The 18,108-nt window shown below is 41.9% G+C and overlaps 1 protein-coding gene across 2 annotated transcripts in view; it reads left to right on the forward strand.

The window, feature by feature from the left end:
* The window catches only part of WDR27 (WD repeat domain 27), a 162,912-nt gene extending 145,558 nt beyond the window's left edge, over window positions 1-17,354 (forward strand). Inside the window, exon 25 of one of the 2 annotated variants that reach the window (XM_069954502.1) lies at window positions 17,147-17,354. In XM_069954502.1, coding sequence (XP_069810603.1) covers window positions 17,147-17,176 — 30 coding nt within the window. In that variant the 3' untranslated portion in view covers window positions 17,177-17,354. Of the gene's footprint in view, window positions 1-8,161; window positions 8,329-17,146 lie in introns of those variants that run through there. The other variant, XM_069954501.1, reaches the window with a different exon arrangement.
* The last annotated feature ends 754 nt before the right edge of the window (window positions 17,355-18,108 follow it).

The raw sequence follows: 18,108 nt of genomic DNA on the forward strand, positions 1-18,108 counted from the left end.
GCAGATAATCTGTCAGATAATCATTCTGTGTAAACGCACCAAAAAAGACAAAGAAAGGCAAGAAACAAGCAAAGGGATTAGGAAACCAGGAATACAAACAATATGGCAAAAGGCTGGATCTAGCTGACAGACAAGCTGGACAAAGCTATCAAGAGCTCAGACTGAATGTAGAGACCAAGCTATAAGGGAACAGAAGTCCTGGACTCCAAGCTAATAGGTAGAGCAGGAGAAACACACAAAGCCAGAGGTGAAGAGACCTGTCAATCAGAACACAGCAGAGACAATTAGTGAATAGACCACAGCAAGGAAAGTGCAGGGAGAACTGAGAAAACATGGACCGGATCACAGAAGACATAAGCAAAGAACAGAACAAAACTAGGCACGGACTTAATGCCAAAAGCGCAGTCTGTCGCAGAGGTCGGATCTTCACCGCAGAGGGTGGCACTGATGCCTTTTCAGGCACGATCACGACAACATGTCAAAAGGTTTGATCAGTCGGTACCAATCGGGAGATAGAGCCAGGAGAAGATTGCGATAAGCGTGGTCCTCTTTCGGCTCTGTGTCATGTGATCAGTCAGATTTATCAGTCTGGTTCCATAAAGCTCCAGTATAAGGCTTTCCTTTATGACCTGTTCCCTGTTTATAGTCTATTCCTGGCTTTGGCTGCAAAAATCTGTCAGATAATCTGTGTGTGTAAACGGACCCTTATGCTGGGTTTACACAAAACGATAATTGGCCCGATCGTACGATTAACGATGTCGGAGTAACGTTTTTTTTTTTCCCATAACGATCAGCGTTTAGACGGTACAATATATCGTACGGAAAAATCGGTTTGCGATCGCGCGCCCGCAGCCCGGCCCGCCAGCAGCCCGGCCCCACGGTCAACCGCAGCCCCCTGCGCCACCCCGATCGCCACCAACCCCGCTCCGATCGCCACCCCAGCCGCCGCCGCTCCGATCGCCACCCCAGCCGCCGCCGCTCCGATCGCCACCCCAGCCGCCGCCGCTCCGATCGCCCCCGCCACCCCGGCCACGAGCATACGTTACCTGCTCCGCGTAGCAGGTCTTCCCTCTTCAGTGCATTGATTGGCTGAAGAGGTGAGCCGGAAATTGCAAACGGCTCCTCTTCAGCCAATCAGTGCTCCTCTTCAGCACTGATTGGCTGAAGAGGAGCCGTTTGAAATTCCTGGCTCTCCTCCTCAGCCAATCAATGCACGGCAGCACTGATTGACTGAAGAGGAGCCGTTTGAAATTTCCGGCTCACCTCTTCAGCCAATCAATGCACTGAAGAGGGGAGCCGGGGATTTCGAAGACCTGCTACGCGGAGCAGGTAACGTATGCTCGTGGCCGGGGTGGCGGGGGCGATTGGAGTGGCAGCGGGGGTGGCGATTGAAGCGGGGGCAGGGGTGGCGATCGAGCCGGCGCAGGGGGTTGCGTATGAGCGGGGGGGCGAGCGGCGGGCGGTCGGACTTTCGCGCGACGACTGTTTACACAGAACGATTGGCGAATTTTTTGCGAACAACGATTTAAGAACCAGATAAAAGATCAAAGTGAACGATTTCCCGCTCGTTGTTCGATCGTTTGCTGCGTTTACACGTATGTTTATCGTTCGAATTCGATCGTTATCGTGCAAATTTGCACGATAATCGTTCCCGTGTAAACCCAGCATTATGCTCTATACTTTCTCCTGCTATTGTCAGACAATGCCGCACGGGTAATCCCTAATCGGAACAATTATACCATCATGACCCCTTAAACAGACTGTGTGAATTATATAGAAAAAATAAAAAATATAGTCTGTTTTGTCAGAAAATTAAACCTATGGTACACCCACCTGTTTTGTCTCCATCATGTCCAGTGCTTCGCTCCTTCCCGCCACCTTTGTTTACTTCCCTGCAGAGATGATGCGCCCGTATACCATGTAGTAAATCACTGGCCTTAGCAGTAGATGCCACGAGACCCCTGAAGCCACCGACTGATAATATAATTTCTGCAGGGAAGTAAACAAAGGCCAGAGTAGGAGGGCCAGAGTGGACATGGTGCACTACACATGGCAGGGGATATAATAGGCGAGTATAGTGTACTGAAGAAACAAATTGTGCCACTGTACCACCTCACATAATTACATTGTGCCACTATACCCCTTTAAATAATTTAATGATGCCACTACCTCCCTACTGAACTGAGACACTGATCCGTAATGTGCCACCATGTCCTAATAGATAGTGCCACTGTCTACTGATGTATTGTGCAATAATTCCTAAATTAACAATTCTGTACCACTGTCCCCTCCAGGGGTTATGTGCCACTGTCCCGTCTTATCATTGTTTCCCAATCTGTGGCAATCCAGCTGTTTGAAAACTACAACTCCCATCATGAACTGCAAGATCTAAGAGGGGAGTTGTAGTTCTACAAACTTGACAGCAGCAGGTTGGGGAAGACAGCCTTTATGAATCTGCTTTCCCTGGTAATGCTCGCCTGTCCTAACTCTCGTCTTTGGTGCCCTGACCCTTTCTTTCTGGTCAGGTATGGATGCTGTGAAGTGCAGAGTGACAGGTCAGGGAGCAGAGGGCTACGTGCTGATACAATTAAATGGAAGGAGCTTATGGCACTGTCATATTTACAGATTTTCTTTGCAGGCCAAAAATATCTGCTCTGACATGCCTGATCTACAGTACCTGGACCTAATCACACATGATCCTTTGACTTTATCTATGTCCTTCACCAGCATAGTGATCACTGCACTTATGGTCTACAGTTAAAGGGCCACATCCAGTGTCACTTGCTCGGTACGGAATTCCGGACAGACAGAATTCTGGATGCCCCTTAGGGTTTAATGGGGCATCTGTGGCAGAATTCCAGACAAATATAGGACATGTGCTATATCTTCCAGCCCAATAGAACCCTATGGGTCTGGAAATGTATCCGGATTTCCTGATAAGAAATCTGGATAAATTTACCAGACACGTGAAAGAGGCCTAAGGCATCTTTTTCCATGCTAAACAGTAGGGATGGTCCAAACAGAGTTCGGTTCGGGTTCGTACAAACCCGAACTCTCGGTAATGATTCCCGCTGTCTGCCCGCTCCGTGGAGAGGGTAGATACAGCGGGAGGACCGCCTGGAAAACTGGGATACAGCCATAGCCATAGGGGGCAGACAGCGGGAATCTGATGCCGAGCGTTCGGGTTCATACGAACCCGAACCTCGCCAGTTTCGGACCATCCCTACTAAACAGTCCTATATTTTCCAGCTTCTGAAAGTAATCACTATGCATTATGTCCTTTTTAATATATTTTCAATGTATCCATTTGGCCAACATGGTTAATAAAGTCAGTTAGTTTATAGCTCTCTTTATATTAATAGCAATGCACTTTTTAACCACATGATGGCAGTACGTGTAACATAGTATAGCACTGGAAGAATGGGACGTAGATTTAGTTTTTTTTCTCAACTGTAATTTTGAAGTAAAATTATATATAGAATCATTGACACATCTGTAAAATCTGATGATATAGGGAGATCCTTTTCAAAAATATAAGAAATGTGTCTTCCTGTGAAAAGGGTTGATAAGCTATAGAGCAAACTCTCCCCATACCCTCCTTTCTAGGTGTGATAGTTTACTAACCTACATGCTCCAATAAGTAATGTATATATTGTGTCTGTTTTTTGCCTCCCATGTTCTACTGCTCTGTATTAATTTCCCTTGCACAGGTTAAAATTATCAGCGTTAACATACAACCTATTAAAATGGTGGTTACTTAATGGGGAACTCTGGCTAAACTTTTAATTTGAATTTTTTCAAGTCAACTGGTGTCAGAAAGTTATATAGATTTGTAATTTACTTCTATATAAAAATCTCTAGTCTTCCAGTACTTATGAGCTGCTGTATGTCCTACAGGAAGTGGTGTATTCTTTCCAGTCTGACACAGTGCTCTCTGCTGCCACCTCTGTCCATGTCAGGAACTGTCCAGGGCAGGAGAGGTTTTTTTATGGAGATTTGCTGCTGCTCTGTACAGTTCCTGTCATGGACAGAGGTGGCGGCAGAGAGCACTGTGTCAGACTTGAAAGAATCCACCACTTCCTGCAGGACATACAGCTGCTGATAAGTACTGCAAGACTGGAGATTTTTAAATAGAAGTAAATTACAAATCTATATAACTTTCTGACACCAGTTGATCTTAAAGAAAAAAAAGCCAGATGGGATACAGTATTGCTGCCTATGATTTTCCCAGTTTAGAGACAGCTCAGACAATCTGAAGGTACGCTTACTGTTCACCTTGAGAATGATGTCGCAATCCATTTGTGCTTCATACTAACCTATGTTGCCCTATGTCAGCGGTCTTCACCCATAGCTAATCTATCATCTACACAAACTATGGGAGTGGGGGTCAGGCATGGATGATGAGAGATCCTTTCATTCTGCCCCTGACTTAGGGTATTGTTACACCAAACGATTTTTTGACAATTAACGATCTTAAACGACCGCTATGGCAAACGACCCAAAATCGTTCACCCAATTACTTAGAACGATGATCGTTATTTATGATTGTTCTTGCGGTCGTTTAGTCGTTGCTATTGCGTACGTTTTAGTTGGGCCATTCCATCCAAACTGAACCTTTTCGTAACACCTAGTAAAACTGCAATTTAAACACTAAAGTTATAAATATACATTAAAAGTCTTAATGTATATTTATAACTTTTGTGGTTAAATTGCATTTTTTTAAATTAGCTGTTAAAAAAAAAAAATTAACTAGGTGTTACGGGAGTTACGAAAAGGTTCAGTTTGGATGGAATGGCCCAGCTATGACTTCTTATTCCACCAAACAATGTGCGAACGATTAAACGATAAAAGTAGGTCCAGATCCTATTAAACGATAAATGATTTCTCGTTGGTCGTTTAATCGTTGCCTGCTATTACATGGAACGATTATAGTTTAAATCCGAACGATCTAACGATTTTTTGACCAATAATCGTCCCGTGGAGTAGGGCCCTTACTCTCATTCTCGTTCAACCTCCTGTCCGTGCAGAAACCAATGGCCTCTCTGACCATAAAGAAGCCTTAGAACCACCTGAAATGCTCCCGTTTGAGTAGTTATCTTTTTGCTGCCATCACCACTTCTTTTTTCCATATTACCTGTTGGGTCAGTAGACTTCTTCTTTGTCTTCTTTAGCTTTATCTCTGTAGCTTCTGATTATACAGTATAGATACAATTGTGGTCAGGAATCTTAGAATATTTGCTCCATATCCTCATAGAATTGGATATTACTGTACCTTATAATTCTGATACACAGTATTTCTCCTGCGGAGTAGAAGAATATTACATTTAGCCGAAAGGAATCTCCTGATTCAATCAACGTAATTCACTTTGAATAGTCAGGACTTCGTGTTAATTCAAGAGAACAAAACTAACATAAAGCAATGGCCTCATGGTAAACATTTCATAGGTTGCTCTGATGACATCACCTCTGTCATGTTCAGTTTAGCTTTGAAGAAAATATTATATATATTATTTATTATTACGGCCATAGCGTATTTAACAATTAGAATCGCTAAATGTCTATTGAACACATTTAGCCGCATTACATAAAGCTAAACAGGGCTGGATCTAAAATTAGATGCCGTAAAACAGGGATGATATCATAGATATTAGTAGTATAGAATATTCCAGAATATATATGTCATGGAAGCAAGTGTGGGGCTGGGGGTGCGGAGAGGAGGACCCAGCTAAACCTATCCTCTATTCACTGTCCTGTCCCTCCTTTATATCAAACAGATGAAATTGGGTTGTGCTTAAAGTGAATGTGTCAACTAAATTTTCTTACTAAAAAGTACTAAAAGTTATTTCATTCTAATAAGTTGTTATTTTATTCTAATATTTCTATTTGGTGCGGCCGTCTTGCCTGGGCTGTTCTTCACAGCATTTAGTGACATACTTTACAGCAGAACTCATAGACATAGATGACAATAGACAGACTCTGTCCCCTTGAGATGAACGTGAAACATCATTGAGGGTACTCTGTGAACTTTGAAAATGTCATTCAACAGGGAGCTACTATTGTCTTGTACTGATGTTATCTACAAACCGGTATCACATGACGCTGCAATGTTGTACAGATCACTTTACAGCAGCCTCCCCACAACGGGAAGTCTCAGCATACTTTTATCTCCAGTGGTGAGAATGAAAACTGCAAGATTTCAGGATTGTTTTATAATAAAGATAGAAAAATGGAAAATTAGGAAAAATGTCACCAAAAATTAAAAAAAAAAAAAAAAATGTATCTATGACATAAAAACATTATTTAAACACTAAGGGGGACATGTATGAAAAGACGTAAATGCCTTTTTTTTAGCCGCAGATGGGGCAAATCGGTGTCAAAATAGTCGTAAACGGTATTTTTTTGCTAATATTTTTTCCGCATGTGCCCCATCTGCGCCACCTTCGGCAGTGGGGCAATACGGGGGGTGCGGCCTGTGCGTGCGCTGCATTTATCATTTTTTTCATGGCTCTGAGCTGGCGTAGGTTTCAAAGTTCTTGCACAGTGTCAGCTCTGTGAGCTGCAGGAACATTTGTAAGTCCGGCGTAAAAAACGCCGTAAAAAACATAAATGTTCCCTAAGTCATTTTTTACAATGTATATAGAAAGTGGCGGCACTACAGGTTCTCAGTGTCAAAATGCTGGGGCCGGAGTAGACAATCAGTGGTGCAACTCCAATAAGTAGCAAGAGATCCAGTGTCAATGTATAATACAGAAAGAAAAGTTGCACTCACCAGAGCAGTCTTCATAACCTTTTATTGCTTTATATGAAAAGATAACACCGGACACAGTGCGGACATAGTGTGAGTAAAAGCCAAACAGAATGGTGACAGACTGTTTCGGGTGCACAGTGCTTCCACAGACTCTCTTGTCCGTAGAGGTGCCATGCGCACGAAACAGTCTGTCACCACTCTGTTTGTTTGAATGGAGATTTTGTACGTAGAAGTAAATTTTGAAAAATATGTATAACTTTCTGTCATCAGTTGATTGGAAAGGAACAAATTTTCATCGGAGTACCTCTTTAACCAGGACAAAGAGCTAATGCTAAGAGAGTGTCTTTGTAATAAATAGTACACTGTGCAATGCCTCATTTTCCTCTGGTGAGATTGAACACAAGCTTCTCAGGTTCCTCATTCCTTCTCTGATTACATGTGATTACTGAGGAGTTTATCGGGGCATTTTTCAGAAACAGACTTCAAAATTAGACAACCCCTTTAAATGACTGTTTTCTAACATTGTGCTTTTCTTGTTAAAAATTATTTCAAATCAACTGGTGCCAGAAATTTGTAATTTACTTCTATAAAAAAAAAATCTCAAATCTTTCAAGTTCTTATCAGCTGCTGTATGTCCTGCAGGAAGTGGTGTATTCTTTTCGGTCTGACACAGTGCTCTCTGCTGCCACCTTTGTCCGTGTCAGGAACTGTCCAGTGCTGGAGAGGTTTGGACAGTTACTGACATGGACAGAGGTGGCAGCAGAGAGCACTGTGTCAGACCGGAAAGAATACACCACTTCCTGCAGGACACACAGCAGCTGATAAGTACTGGATGATTTAAGATTTTTTAATAAAAGTAAATTAAAATCCTTGGCACTTTCTGGCACCAGTTGATTTGAAAAAAAAATTTCTTTGTTGAACAACCCCTTTAAAAGTCACTTTTCATTACCGTAAGCAGTAGAAGCCATATAGAAGGTAACTTGTAATTTATACTGTATTTATGTCAGGAAAGATTAAGATAAATCAGTCAATCACCACATTACACAAAGCAGCATGAATGAGAGATGCCCACATACCATTGGTGAAACACGATAACCTTGTGGCACAACCATAATGAAATAAATCCACATAGCATTGGCATTGTAAACCAGAGAACAATGACATTGGAAATCCTGGTAATTACGGTATCCTATAACCCCATGATGTATTGTGTCTAGTTTAGATTCTTACCAGTTTTTCTTTAATGTGGTATTGTATGGGCTTCCCAGATGCTAAGCACATGTTCCCTACCATTGTTTTATTCTTCTGATTTGTAATTACAGTCAGGATCTATATACCCTTTATATACTCTCTCCGGCTGACATAATGATACTGAAAGCAAGTTCTAAGACAAACATCTTTTCTTTCTTCCAGTTAACCACTTGCACTGTGGATGGAAAGTTACAGACATATGTTCCTTGATAGGAGCGAAAGCTGGCAATGCTGTGGCATGTTAAGAAGGTCAGAGGGCAAGCGTAACATCTGTATTACAACTGTACATATGTCATTGTAAATAGAAAATAAAGCATGAAGACTGAAAACGTGGAATTACTCTAATTCTTTTGTACTTTAAAGGAATAAATGTATGCTGGAAAACTAAAAATAAAAGTAAAAACAAAAAACCCCTAAATAAAAAAAATGTGTTGGCCTTTTAAACACAAGGAGGAAAAAACGAAAACGCAAAAACGAAAATTGGCTCCGTCCTTAAGGGGTTAAAAGACATGAACGGGGGGACTTATTCTCATTAAACGTACAGTACAAGCGGGTTGGGGGGGGGGGGGTTGGTGTAACTGAATGTAAACCTGCCTGAAATACACACGGCTCTGCCACCTATTGATCAGCAGATGTGCTGGACGCCGGACTCCCACAAATCAGATGTTTATGTCCTGTCCTGAGGATAGGCCATCAATACAAAAGACTTGGGAAACCCCAAATGTATTAATTTAATTATATTCAACCCTCAGTTGATCCAGAAAAAGGAATATGTAATAATAAAGCTAAATGTAAATAATCTAAAGAGTAAAATTCCACCCTCATTCCTCATTATTTTATCAGTCTCGGGATCCTTGTATATTTTTTCTTAAAATGATGTCCTGTCCTTTCTTGGGTGTGGGCATACATACCGTGCCTGGGCCAAATATGAAGACATATGTTCCTAGATAACAGAACTGAACATCTTCCTGCATTCATTTAGGAGAGTGTAACACATGCTTGAGATGTTCAGCATAGTCAGCATTCCAGATAATAAGGTAGATGGTATTCTGAATTTCAGCTGTCATCACTGTTTAGTTATCATTTTTGGAAATCAGTTAGTTATCCAAAAATATTCCAAAAATTTATACGGTTAGTTGAAGATGAAAAAAAAGTCAACTGCCAATGTGTCCTGGTTTTCCTGTCCCATTTCATATTGATACTGATGAAGGTGTGCTACAATTTTAAGGCTATGTTCACACTACGTATATTTCTGTAAAACTACGTCCGTTGTTGCCTAGTGCAACAACGGTCATGGTTATGACGAAAATGTACGTAATATTGCCTCCTATGGTATCCCGGCCGGAGTGTATATTATGTTATGGGAACTGTCAGTTTTCTGTGGCCGATAGTCAATGAATAGCTGCCGTAGAAAACCCTGTCAGTGCACACTGTGGAGCGAGCGGAGCGAGCCGCTTGCTCTACAGTGTACAGCGGGGAGTTCTGATGCGGGCGCGCACGGATGCGCCCGCATCAGACTCTGCGGCTGCAAAGTACGTCAGTACCGGCCTCCGATGATCTTTTCAGAGACCGGCCATTCCATGACCCGGCCAGGTTACGTAACGGCCGGTCTCATACGAGGTCTGAACATAGCCTAAATCTGAAAACTATGGGGCTTAATTACTAATGTTGTCTGGCCAGAAAAATGTCAGTTTTGTGTCTATTTTCCCTGCTGGTTTATTGTTCCATCTTATTTACTAAGGGTGTGCGACACAAAAATGTCAGAAACCTGACTAACAAGTCGCCTTTGTCTGCTAGAAGTGGGCGTGTGCCTTTAAACCCACCATAACCATCATATTTTTTTATGGGTTTCCCATTTAAAAAATCAGCCTCTTCTAGTGTGTTGAGGTTTTAGTTTATGTGATAAACATATAGGACACACTAAAGGGGTTATCCAGAGTTAGAAAAACATGGCCACTTTCTTCCAGAAATTAGACGACCCGTGTCTCCAGGTTAGGTGTGGTTTGTAACTAAGCTCCATTCACTTCAATGATGCAAAACCTGCACCCAAACTGGAGACAAGAGCGGTGCTGTCTCTGGAAGAAGGTAACACCTTTAATAAAATTTGTCTGTTTAGAAATATAAAACCCTGTGGTGAAAGTTTTTTAAAAAACAGACAATCTTCGTAAAATAAGTCAAATAACTCCCATTTTTCTTACTTAGGAATTAACAATAGTATAATGATAGGATTTTCTTAAAGGGACCCAATCACCTCCCTGATAGAGGGAGTTGGACCTGGTACCTTACAGCTAACAGTCTCCGATGGGGCGGAAATTTCAAATTCTCGTCCAGCAGTGCGACTACATGCTGTTGGGTCAATGCCCTCATACCTAGTTAACAGGCACCAGGACAGGCAATCAAAGATCAAGATTTTGACATTTCTGCCCCGACTGAGACTACAAGTGGGGAAGAGCTGTGAGGTACCGGGGGCAACTCGCTGTCCCACAGGGAGGTGATTGGTTCCCTTTAAATTACACTCAAAATTTAATGACCAGCTCCCAATTGAAATATAAAAAGAAAGGAAGAAGAGATTGATGTATTGTAATGTACCGCCATATTCGTGGACACTATAAATTAATTAGCTGTTTGTTTTTTGTTTTTTTAAGAATTTGAATATGAATTTTCTTATTAAAGTTATGTTCACACTACATACATTTTATGAACGGCCATTTCCAATTAAAACAACGGCTGTTCTTTTCATAGTGAAGTGGGTTGCATTGAAGTCAATGCAAATGGCCGTTGAATTAATGAGCATGTCAATTATTTCTTGCCTTTGTGGATTGATTTCAATGCGTTTTTTGCGTGAACTTGGCCTAAACATAAAAAAGGACATAACATACACCAAAAATGATTACTACAGGTCTGTTTTAAACATTGAGGTGGAAATTTATCGTACGCCGGTCTAATAAATTTCGCTCCCCCTTATTGACTTCAAATGAGAGTTCAAAATATGCAATCTGCACCATTTCAGATTTAACTGGAAAATGTAATTTTTAGGGGAATTTTTTTTAAAATGAACAAATTCTGCACCAAATCTACGGCAGCAATTCTGCAACCGACGAGCGCCCACATCTGATCCAAAACTCTATGGTGTCTCTCTTGAATATGAAAGGTGGGAGAGGGATGAAACAAGCCATTAAAGCTTTATAATCTAGGGGAAAGGTTGGCGTTGGCTTCCTCCTCTGTATCGTGCAGTGTTATACAGACTTAAAACCCACAATGGTTGCTAAAATATTCATACCCCTAAAATGCCAAAGGTAAGAAATAAGGTTTCTTATTCCAATATGTTCTAATAAATGTTTTCCATTTCTGAAAAATATTTTATTGTGCCTAATAGTGTTTAATCTGCCTAATTTTTATCATATACTAGAAAATGTACCCAGCGCTGCCCAGGAGGCCAATCTCCAATGTCCTTGTTTTTTTTGTTTAGGGGAAATCGCCAGTAGCCCTATATGTCCCTATATACCCGACAGTTCTGCACTGTTTATGTAAATTGTAGCTTATGCACATTAAAAATAAACTAAAAACGTCAAACATCCATCCTGTATACCTGTAGTGTATAGTTGGGGCGGGGGGGCTGTATACCTGTAGTGTATAGTTGAGGGGGTCCTGTATACCAGTAGTGTATAATTGGGGGGGCTGTATATCTGTACTATATAGTTTGGGAAGTACTGTATACCTGCAGTGTATAGCTGGTAGAGGTCCTGTATACCTGTACTGTATAGTTGGGGGTCCTGTATACCTGTAATATATAGTTGGTGAAGGTGCTGAATACCTGTAATGTATAGTTGATGGAGGTCTTCTATACCTGTAGTTTATAGTTTAAGGGTCCTGGATACCTGTAGTGTATAGTTGGTGGAGGTCTTGTATACCTGTAGTATATAGTTCGGGGGTCCTGTATACCTGTAGTGTATAATTTGGGGGTCCTGTGTACCTGTAGTTTATAGTTGGTAGAGGTCTTGTATACCTGTAGTGTATAGTTTTGGGGTCCTGTATACCTGTAGTATATAGTTGATGGAGGTTCTGTATACCTGTAGTGTATAGTTTTGGGGTCCTGTATACCTGTAGTGTATAGTTGGTGGATGTCCTGTATACTTATAGTGTATAGTTTTGGGGTCCCGTATACCTGTAGTGTAGAGTTTGGGGTCCTGTATACCTGTACTATATAGTTACTATGATCGTTACTATGATTGTTTATTCTTTCTGATCCCAGCAAAACAATGAACAATGTGCAATTACACTGAACGATTATGGAAAAATGCGGAACTTGAGGGAACGAATGGGGAATTACAGTGAACGATTAACGATAATTTTAGGTTTCGATCGAAATCTACGATCAACGACATATGAACGCTCTTTCGATCATCGTCTGCAATTACACAGAACGGTTATCTTTAAATTTGAACAATATAATGATTTTTCGCACGATAATCGTCCCGTGTAATAGGAACCTTAGTGCCGGCATCTCATGCTTTCATTAAACTAGGAAGAAAGGATATGCCACGTCAAAAATCTCTCCAAAAGGGACGCTTGACATACTGTATATTCATAGTCAATGTTCTGAAGGGAAAAACCACTGTCCTAGTGTGGTATGTTGGAGCTATTTTGCATATCCTTTTTTCACAGAAATCCCAGTGGAGCAAGAATGGTCTTTAAGGGTACTATTAGACGAGCCGATGGGGGCCCGATAATAAATGTAAACGAGTGCCGATCTGCTAGATCCGCGCTCGTTTATTGGGCCTATTACACGGCCTGATAATCGTTTAACAAGGGCTGCAGGGACATTGTTAACGATGTCCTTGCAGCCCTTGTTTAAAAGTTATACATTACCTGTTCAGGTTGCAGGGCTCCTTCTCCTCTGGGCTTCTCTCCAGGTCCCGCGCGATCCAGCTTCAGAGTGGCCTGTCTCAGCTGATAGGCCACTTGGCCAGTCCTGGCCAATGATTGGCTGAGCGGCCTGTCAGCTGACAGGCCACTCTGAAGCTGGAACGTGCGGGACTCGGGGAGTACAGAGGAAGAGGAGCCCTGCAGCCTGGGTAGGTAATGTATATAGTCAGTCGCCAGCCGCGCACTGCTATTACACGTAGCGGTGCGCGGTCGGCGTCCGACAATTATAGGTCAGAACCTATATCAATGATCAGCCGATGACAACCCTAAGTCTCCATGTATTTAAACTGGTAGCCGTGGGCCATAGCTTCCTGTGATTGGCCTTCACTAGTGTTACCATGTACTCTGCCTCTTCTGGATCCTGACCTTCTGCTCCTTTTGCTGACATCATTCTTTTTCTTTGATCTCTCTTGTTTTTTTTGTTTTTTTTTTGTCTCTGGTTCAGATGCAGCTCTCTGTTTCTTACTCCTAGCTTGTTGTCTATTTTCTGGTTTCTGATTTTGTCCCAGTCATGGTTCTGACCTGGTCTGTCTGATTTCCCTCGTGAGCCCTGGGCACTTAGTAAGGGGACTGTTGGGGGCCCCAGTTAGGACAGATCACCCAAATAGGTAGGGAAAGTGGGTGCGGTAAAAGCAGGGTTACACTGTTCCCTGTCCATTATGGCAGATCGTTAAGACTTCTTGATTGCTTTTTATGCCATGCTTTCTGTGATATAAGGTGAGTAAAAATCAACAATTCCATCACTGGATATTTTTGCTTATGGAGTTCACCATACGGGATAAAAAATGCTATAAACAAATCTCCAGGTCTCCGGTGTCTTCAGACACTCCGTTTAAGCTCTGTTTAAAATGACATCCATCATTTTGAGTCTAAAATAACGGACGTTATTTAGCTGTCTGGCCTCCCCTTAGTGCAATGACTGGTGTTTGCACATTATTCTACTTTGGGTTACTAATTGGCCTTTGGATGCGCCTTAATTGAAAAGTAAAATCGGAGAAAGAACGGTGAAAAAAGAAAAACTGTAAAGAACTAACAAAAAACGTCCGCTGTTTGCAAAAGACGTCCAAAAATTGTGATCATGTTCATTATTTTGATGTCCGCGGTAAAAAAGTCAGTTACTCAATACATTGTGCGCATGGGACGTCTGTCTTCCCATTGACTTCAATGCATTGCCATTGCAGTCAGTTAAATCGCGGCAAAAACGGACGCTTTTTTAAATATCAAAATCGGGCGCCTTTTCAAAATTTTTGAAGTTGTGTGAACGTAGCCAATCACTGACTGAGAAAGGATAGTGCCATGGCCAATCATTGGGTGAGCAGGCTGTCAATCTTGGCCTGCTCAGCCAAACATTGGCCGCCGCGCTGTCCCATCTCAGTTAGTGATTGGCTAAGCAGGACTTTGGCGGCTGCAGAGGGGACATCGGGGGAGGGTGGACAGACAGGTAAGTATTAGCACTTGCGATCGTTTAGCTGTTTAAAGCCCCTATTCCACGGGCCAACAGTAAGGAGAAAACGTTGCTCCTCGTTGCCTGCTCGCTGCTGCCGCTATTTGACGCGGCAGTAGCGAGCGGGCGAGTTCGGGGAGCTGCAGTGTGGCTGCCCGGGTGATCGCTGATTGTCCGGGAAGCCCATAGGATATAGCGGCGGTGTGCTACAGACGCTCCTATTTCACAGAGCAACGGCAGCAGATCGTTGCTATATAAGTAATTTGTCTTGCAACATGTTGAAAGACAAACGACTTCAACGATCAGCCGACATGAACGATGTCAGCTGATCGATGCCTCCTATTCCACGGGACGATTATCGCCCGTAACGGCCAATATCGGCCAAGTACGCCCAATAATTGTTCCGTGGAATAGGGCCTTAAGTGCGGTTTGTTTAAGGTTTGGACTAACCAAGATTTTACATCAAAGTCCGGTGAACCTGCCGAAGCGAACTTTTGAACAGTTTGCTCATCTCTATTTATAAACTGTGAAATTGTATCTCTGTTTTCCATATCTGAGAGGGTATGTTCCCATTTTTTAAAAGATTCTGCTTGAGCATGTTTCTATCACAATGTTCTGAATTCTCCCCTATAGGTGATAAGATCCTTGTAGATATTTCTCTACAGCAAAATCACAACATTGTGTAAATCACAGTGATGTTTCCTTTGTCAGAGACAAGGTTCACTCATTGCCTGCACAGACCTTCAGTTACAGATGTCAGTGATGATTATGTACAAAAAAATTGGAAAAAATATTAGCCGATGTACAGTAATTATTGGTATTCTATGGGTTTGTTCTTAATTTATTTTAAATAAAACTTTATAAAGTGTTTGTGTAGGTATAGTGGGGCAAATTTACCAATGCAAAAGCGTCAGAACTTTTGACACTTTATTCCACTTGACTGACCAAAGGGCCTCTTTAACCTCTTAACTTTGCAGCCAATTTTTATTTTTGGGCTTTTCATCTCGTTGGCTATATGAGTTGAGATGGGAATACCCCTTTTAAGAGGTTGTCTCTTATAAATTTATAGTTGAGGATGCTGCAAGGGACATGTCAGTAATGTGTACTTACCTGTCCTGTTCCCTCGCAGCTGCCGGATCTTGGTCCGACTGCGCTCTGCCTGCTGTCAGTGTTTTAGGAAAGGCTGGTCAGCATAGACAGTATAGGATCTATGCTGGCTTGCTGTTTCCGGAGGGAGTGGAACATCACTGCATGTTTCTTAAACACTGACTGCAGTGCAGAACAGGTGGCCCAAGATCTGTCAGCTGCGGGGGAGTGGGACAGGTAAGTATACATTACTGACATTACTGTCCCACTCAGCCCTGGCAATTATCCCAGGCAAGCCCAAACTAATAGTTGGTAAAAACTAGTCTAAGAACCTAACAGATTTATAAAACAGCACAGTAAACTTTGATAAATCTGACACATTCTTAGACTGTCTGGGAATTAGCCAGTTGTAGGTAATCTGGGTCAGTATGGGTGTCTATTTCCATAATTTAGCATTTTAACCTTCTAACCTGCACGGAAAATATATTGCCTGTCAAAATGTATGCAAGCATTCTCCACATCAGGTCATGTGTGGATTTTTTTTTTTTACTTTTTTACCTTTTGTCTATAAATGATGCTTCTCTATTTACAGAATACCTATGGCACCATTTCAGGACACATATAGTTATACACTCTGTTATGTTATATGTTTAGACTGATGGGATTAGGTTTATCCATCAGGTTGTATTGTGGTGACTGAATAAGACTGCTGCAATATTACCTAATAAGAGGTGGATACACAGGTCGTGTTCCTCAAAGTAACACAGCGTTGTATTGCAGTTTGTTTTTACCAGTGTTATGGGCCACTGCCAGGATTATAGTTTTGTTTTTGTCCTCCAATTAGGAGCATGGAAAGAGCCTATAATGAACTAATCGGAGGCAGCTGTCTGTGCAGCATATTTTGGGGTCATGATGTATTCGCAATTCAAAAACAGATGCTCGGACTCCTCCCATTGTTACATCCAAAACTGACAAAAATAAGTCACAGGCGAAATTCCAGCGGAGACAAAAAAAAATGTTTGGGTTGAAGTCATTGTTTAATTGTACATGTACTTTTAGCGATTATGACTTTAAAAGCATTCCTGCCATAGACAGTACTAGTATGTCACTGTATGTTACAGGGGTAGTTCACCCAAAACATTGTTCTTTCAAATCAACAGGTCCCAAAAAGTTCCGGATTCACAGGAAGTGGTGTATTCTCTCCAGTCTGACACAGTGCTCTCTGCTGCCACCTCTGTCCATGTCAGGAACTGTCCAGAGCAGTAGCGAATCCCAGGGCAGGGCATGGGTGGAGAGGGAAAGGGGCATGGATGGAAGTGCTCAGGATTGGGAAATGCATGATCAGGAGGGGGAAGGGTTAAGGGGGCGGGAGGACATTCTGAGCGTGCACTGCAAAGACTGCTGGGAAGGTAGTGTAATTGCAATGCACGGGAAGAGGAACAGCATGAGAGATAGAGAATGCAGATCGAGATGCTACTTTACAACCATATAAAGAGTGTCGGGGGGGGGGGGGGGCAAATCTAGGAGCCTTGTATTGTTTTTTTTTTTTTTTTTTTTTTTTACAAGACTCCCTGGAGTTCCCCTTTAAGACAATGAGAATCATGCTTGGTCCTCAGGATCTAGACTGTCATTGAAATTTTATACCACTGCTACTTGGTGTTGTTTTGACATTTATGTCATGTTTATATTAGGAGAAGCAGATAAAGCTGAGAAATGTGTAAGAAAACCAGGAATGAAAAACAAACTACAGAAACAGAGGAAATAAGGAACCAAAAAAGGAAGCCGCTTGGACTGGAGAGGAAAAAAAAAAAAACAACTCTGTTTGGAGCTGTGTCCCACAGTGAACTTGACGGGAAAGGGATGTAATGGTAAGTATGAATCATTAGGGACAGAAATGACCTGGGGACATCCCAAAGCAATATAATGTAATGCTGTCTGCTGAAACCTGAGAACGGGAGAAAACATGTCACTAGAAAATGAGCTATTGTTCAAATCAATCATCATTTTATATTAAATATATTTTTCTGTGAATGTTCGCTGAGGGTTTTATTCTACTAATGTTTAACTTTACTATCTATATTATAAAATAATCCTATGGCCAGAATTATTTATTCTGACTATTAAAGTGGTAAAATACATGTTGACTCATCCCCCCTCCTGGAGACGAACAATTCCTCCTATACATGTTATTATCTATTCTGTCTCCTTCCCCCAATTCTGAGCAGCTGCTTTCTGCTGAAGACACAGAAAAGTGTGAGAGAGCTTTTCTTTCCATCTCCGCTCTGATCTCTCTCCTTCCTCCCTCTCTGGCTTTCTCTGCACTCTGGGATGCCATGAGGGTTAATCTGATGTCAAATTGCTGATGTCCTCACTGTGATTAACACTCCCGGCATTACAGAGTGCAGAGACAGCCGGCCAGGGAGGCATCTCAGAAGGTTGGAGGGAGAAGGGGGTTTAGAGTGGGCATGGAGCGAACAACTCTCACAGTTTTCTGTGTCTTTAGCATAAAGAAAAAAAAAAAAAAGACGAGGTAAAACAACACCACAAATCTAAGTGCTCGTTTTTATTTTTTTATATTAAAAAATATTGAAAAAAATCCTAAAAATATTCTAGTTTTCCAACTGCCCACTGAATACATTTAACAATTGAGTTG

The sequence above is a fragment of the Dendropsophus ebraccatus genome, chromosome 15 (assembly GCF_027789765.1).
Source record: "Dendropsophus ebraccatus isolate aDenEbr1 chromosome 15, aDenEbr1.pat, whole genome shotgun sequence".
NCBI lineage: Eukaryota > Metazoa > Chordata > Amphibia > Anura > Hylidae > Dendropsophus > Dendropsophus ebraccatus.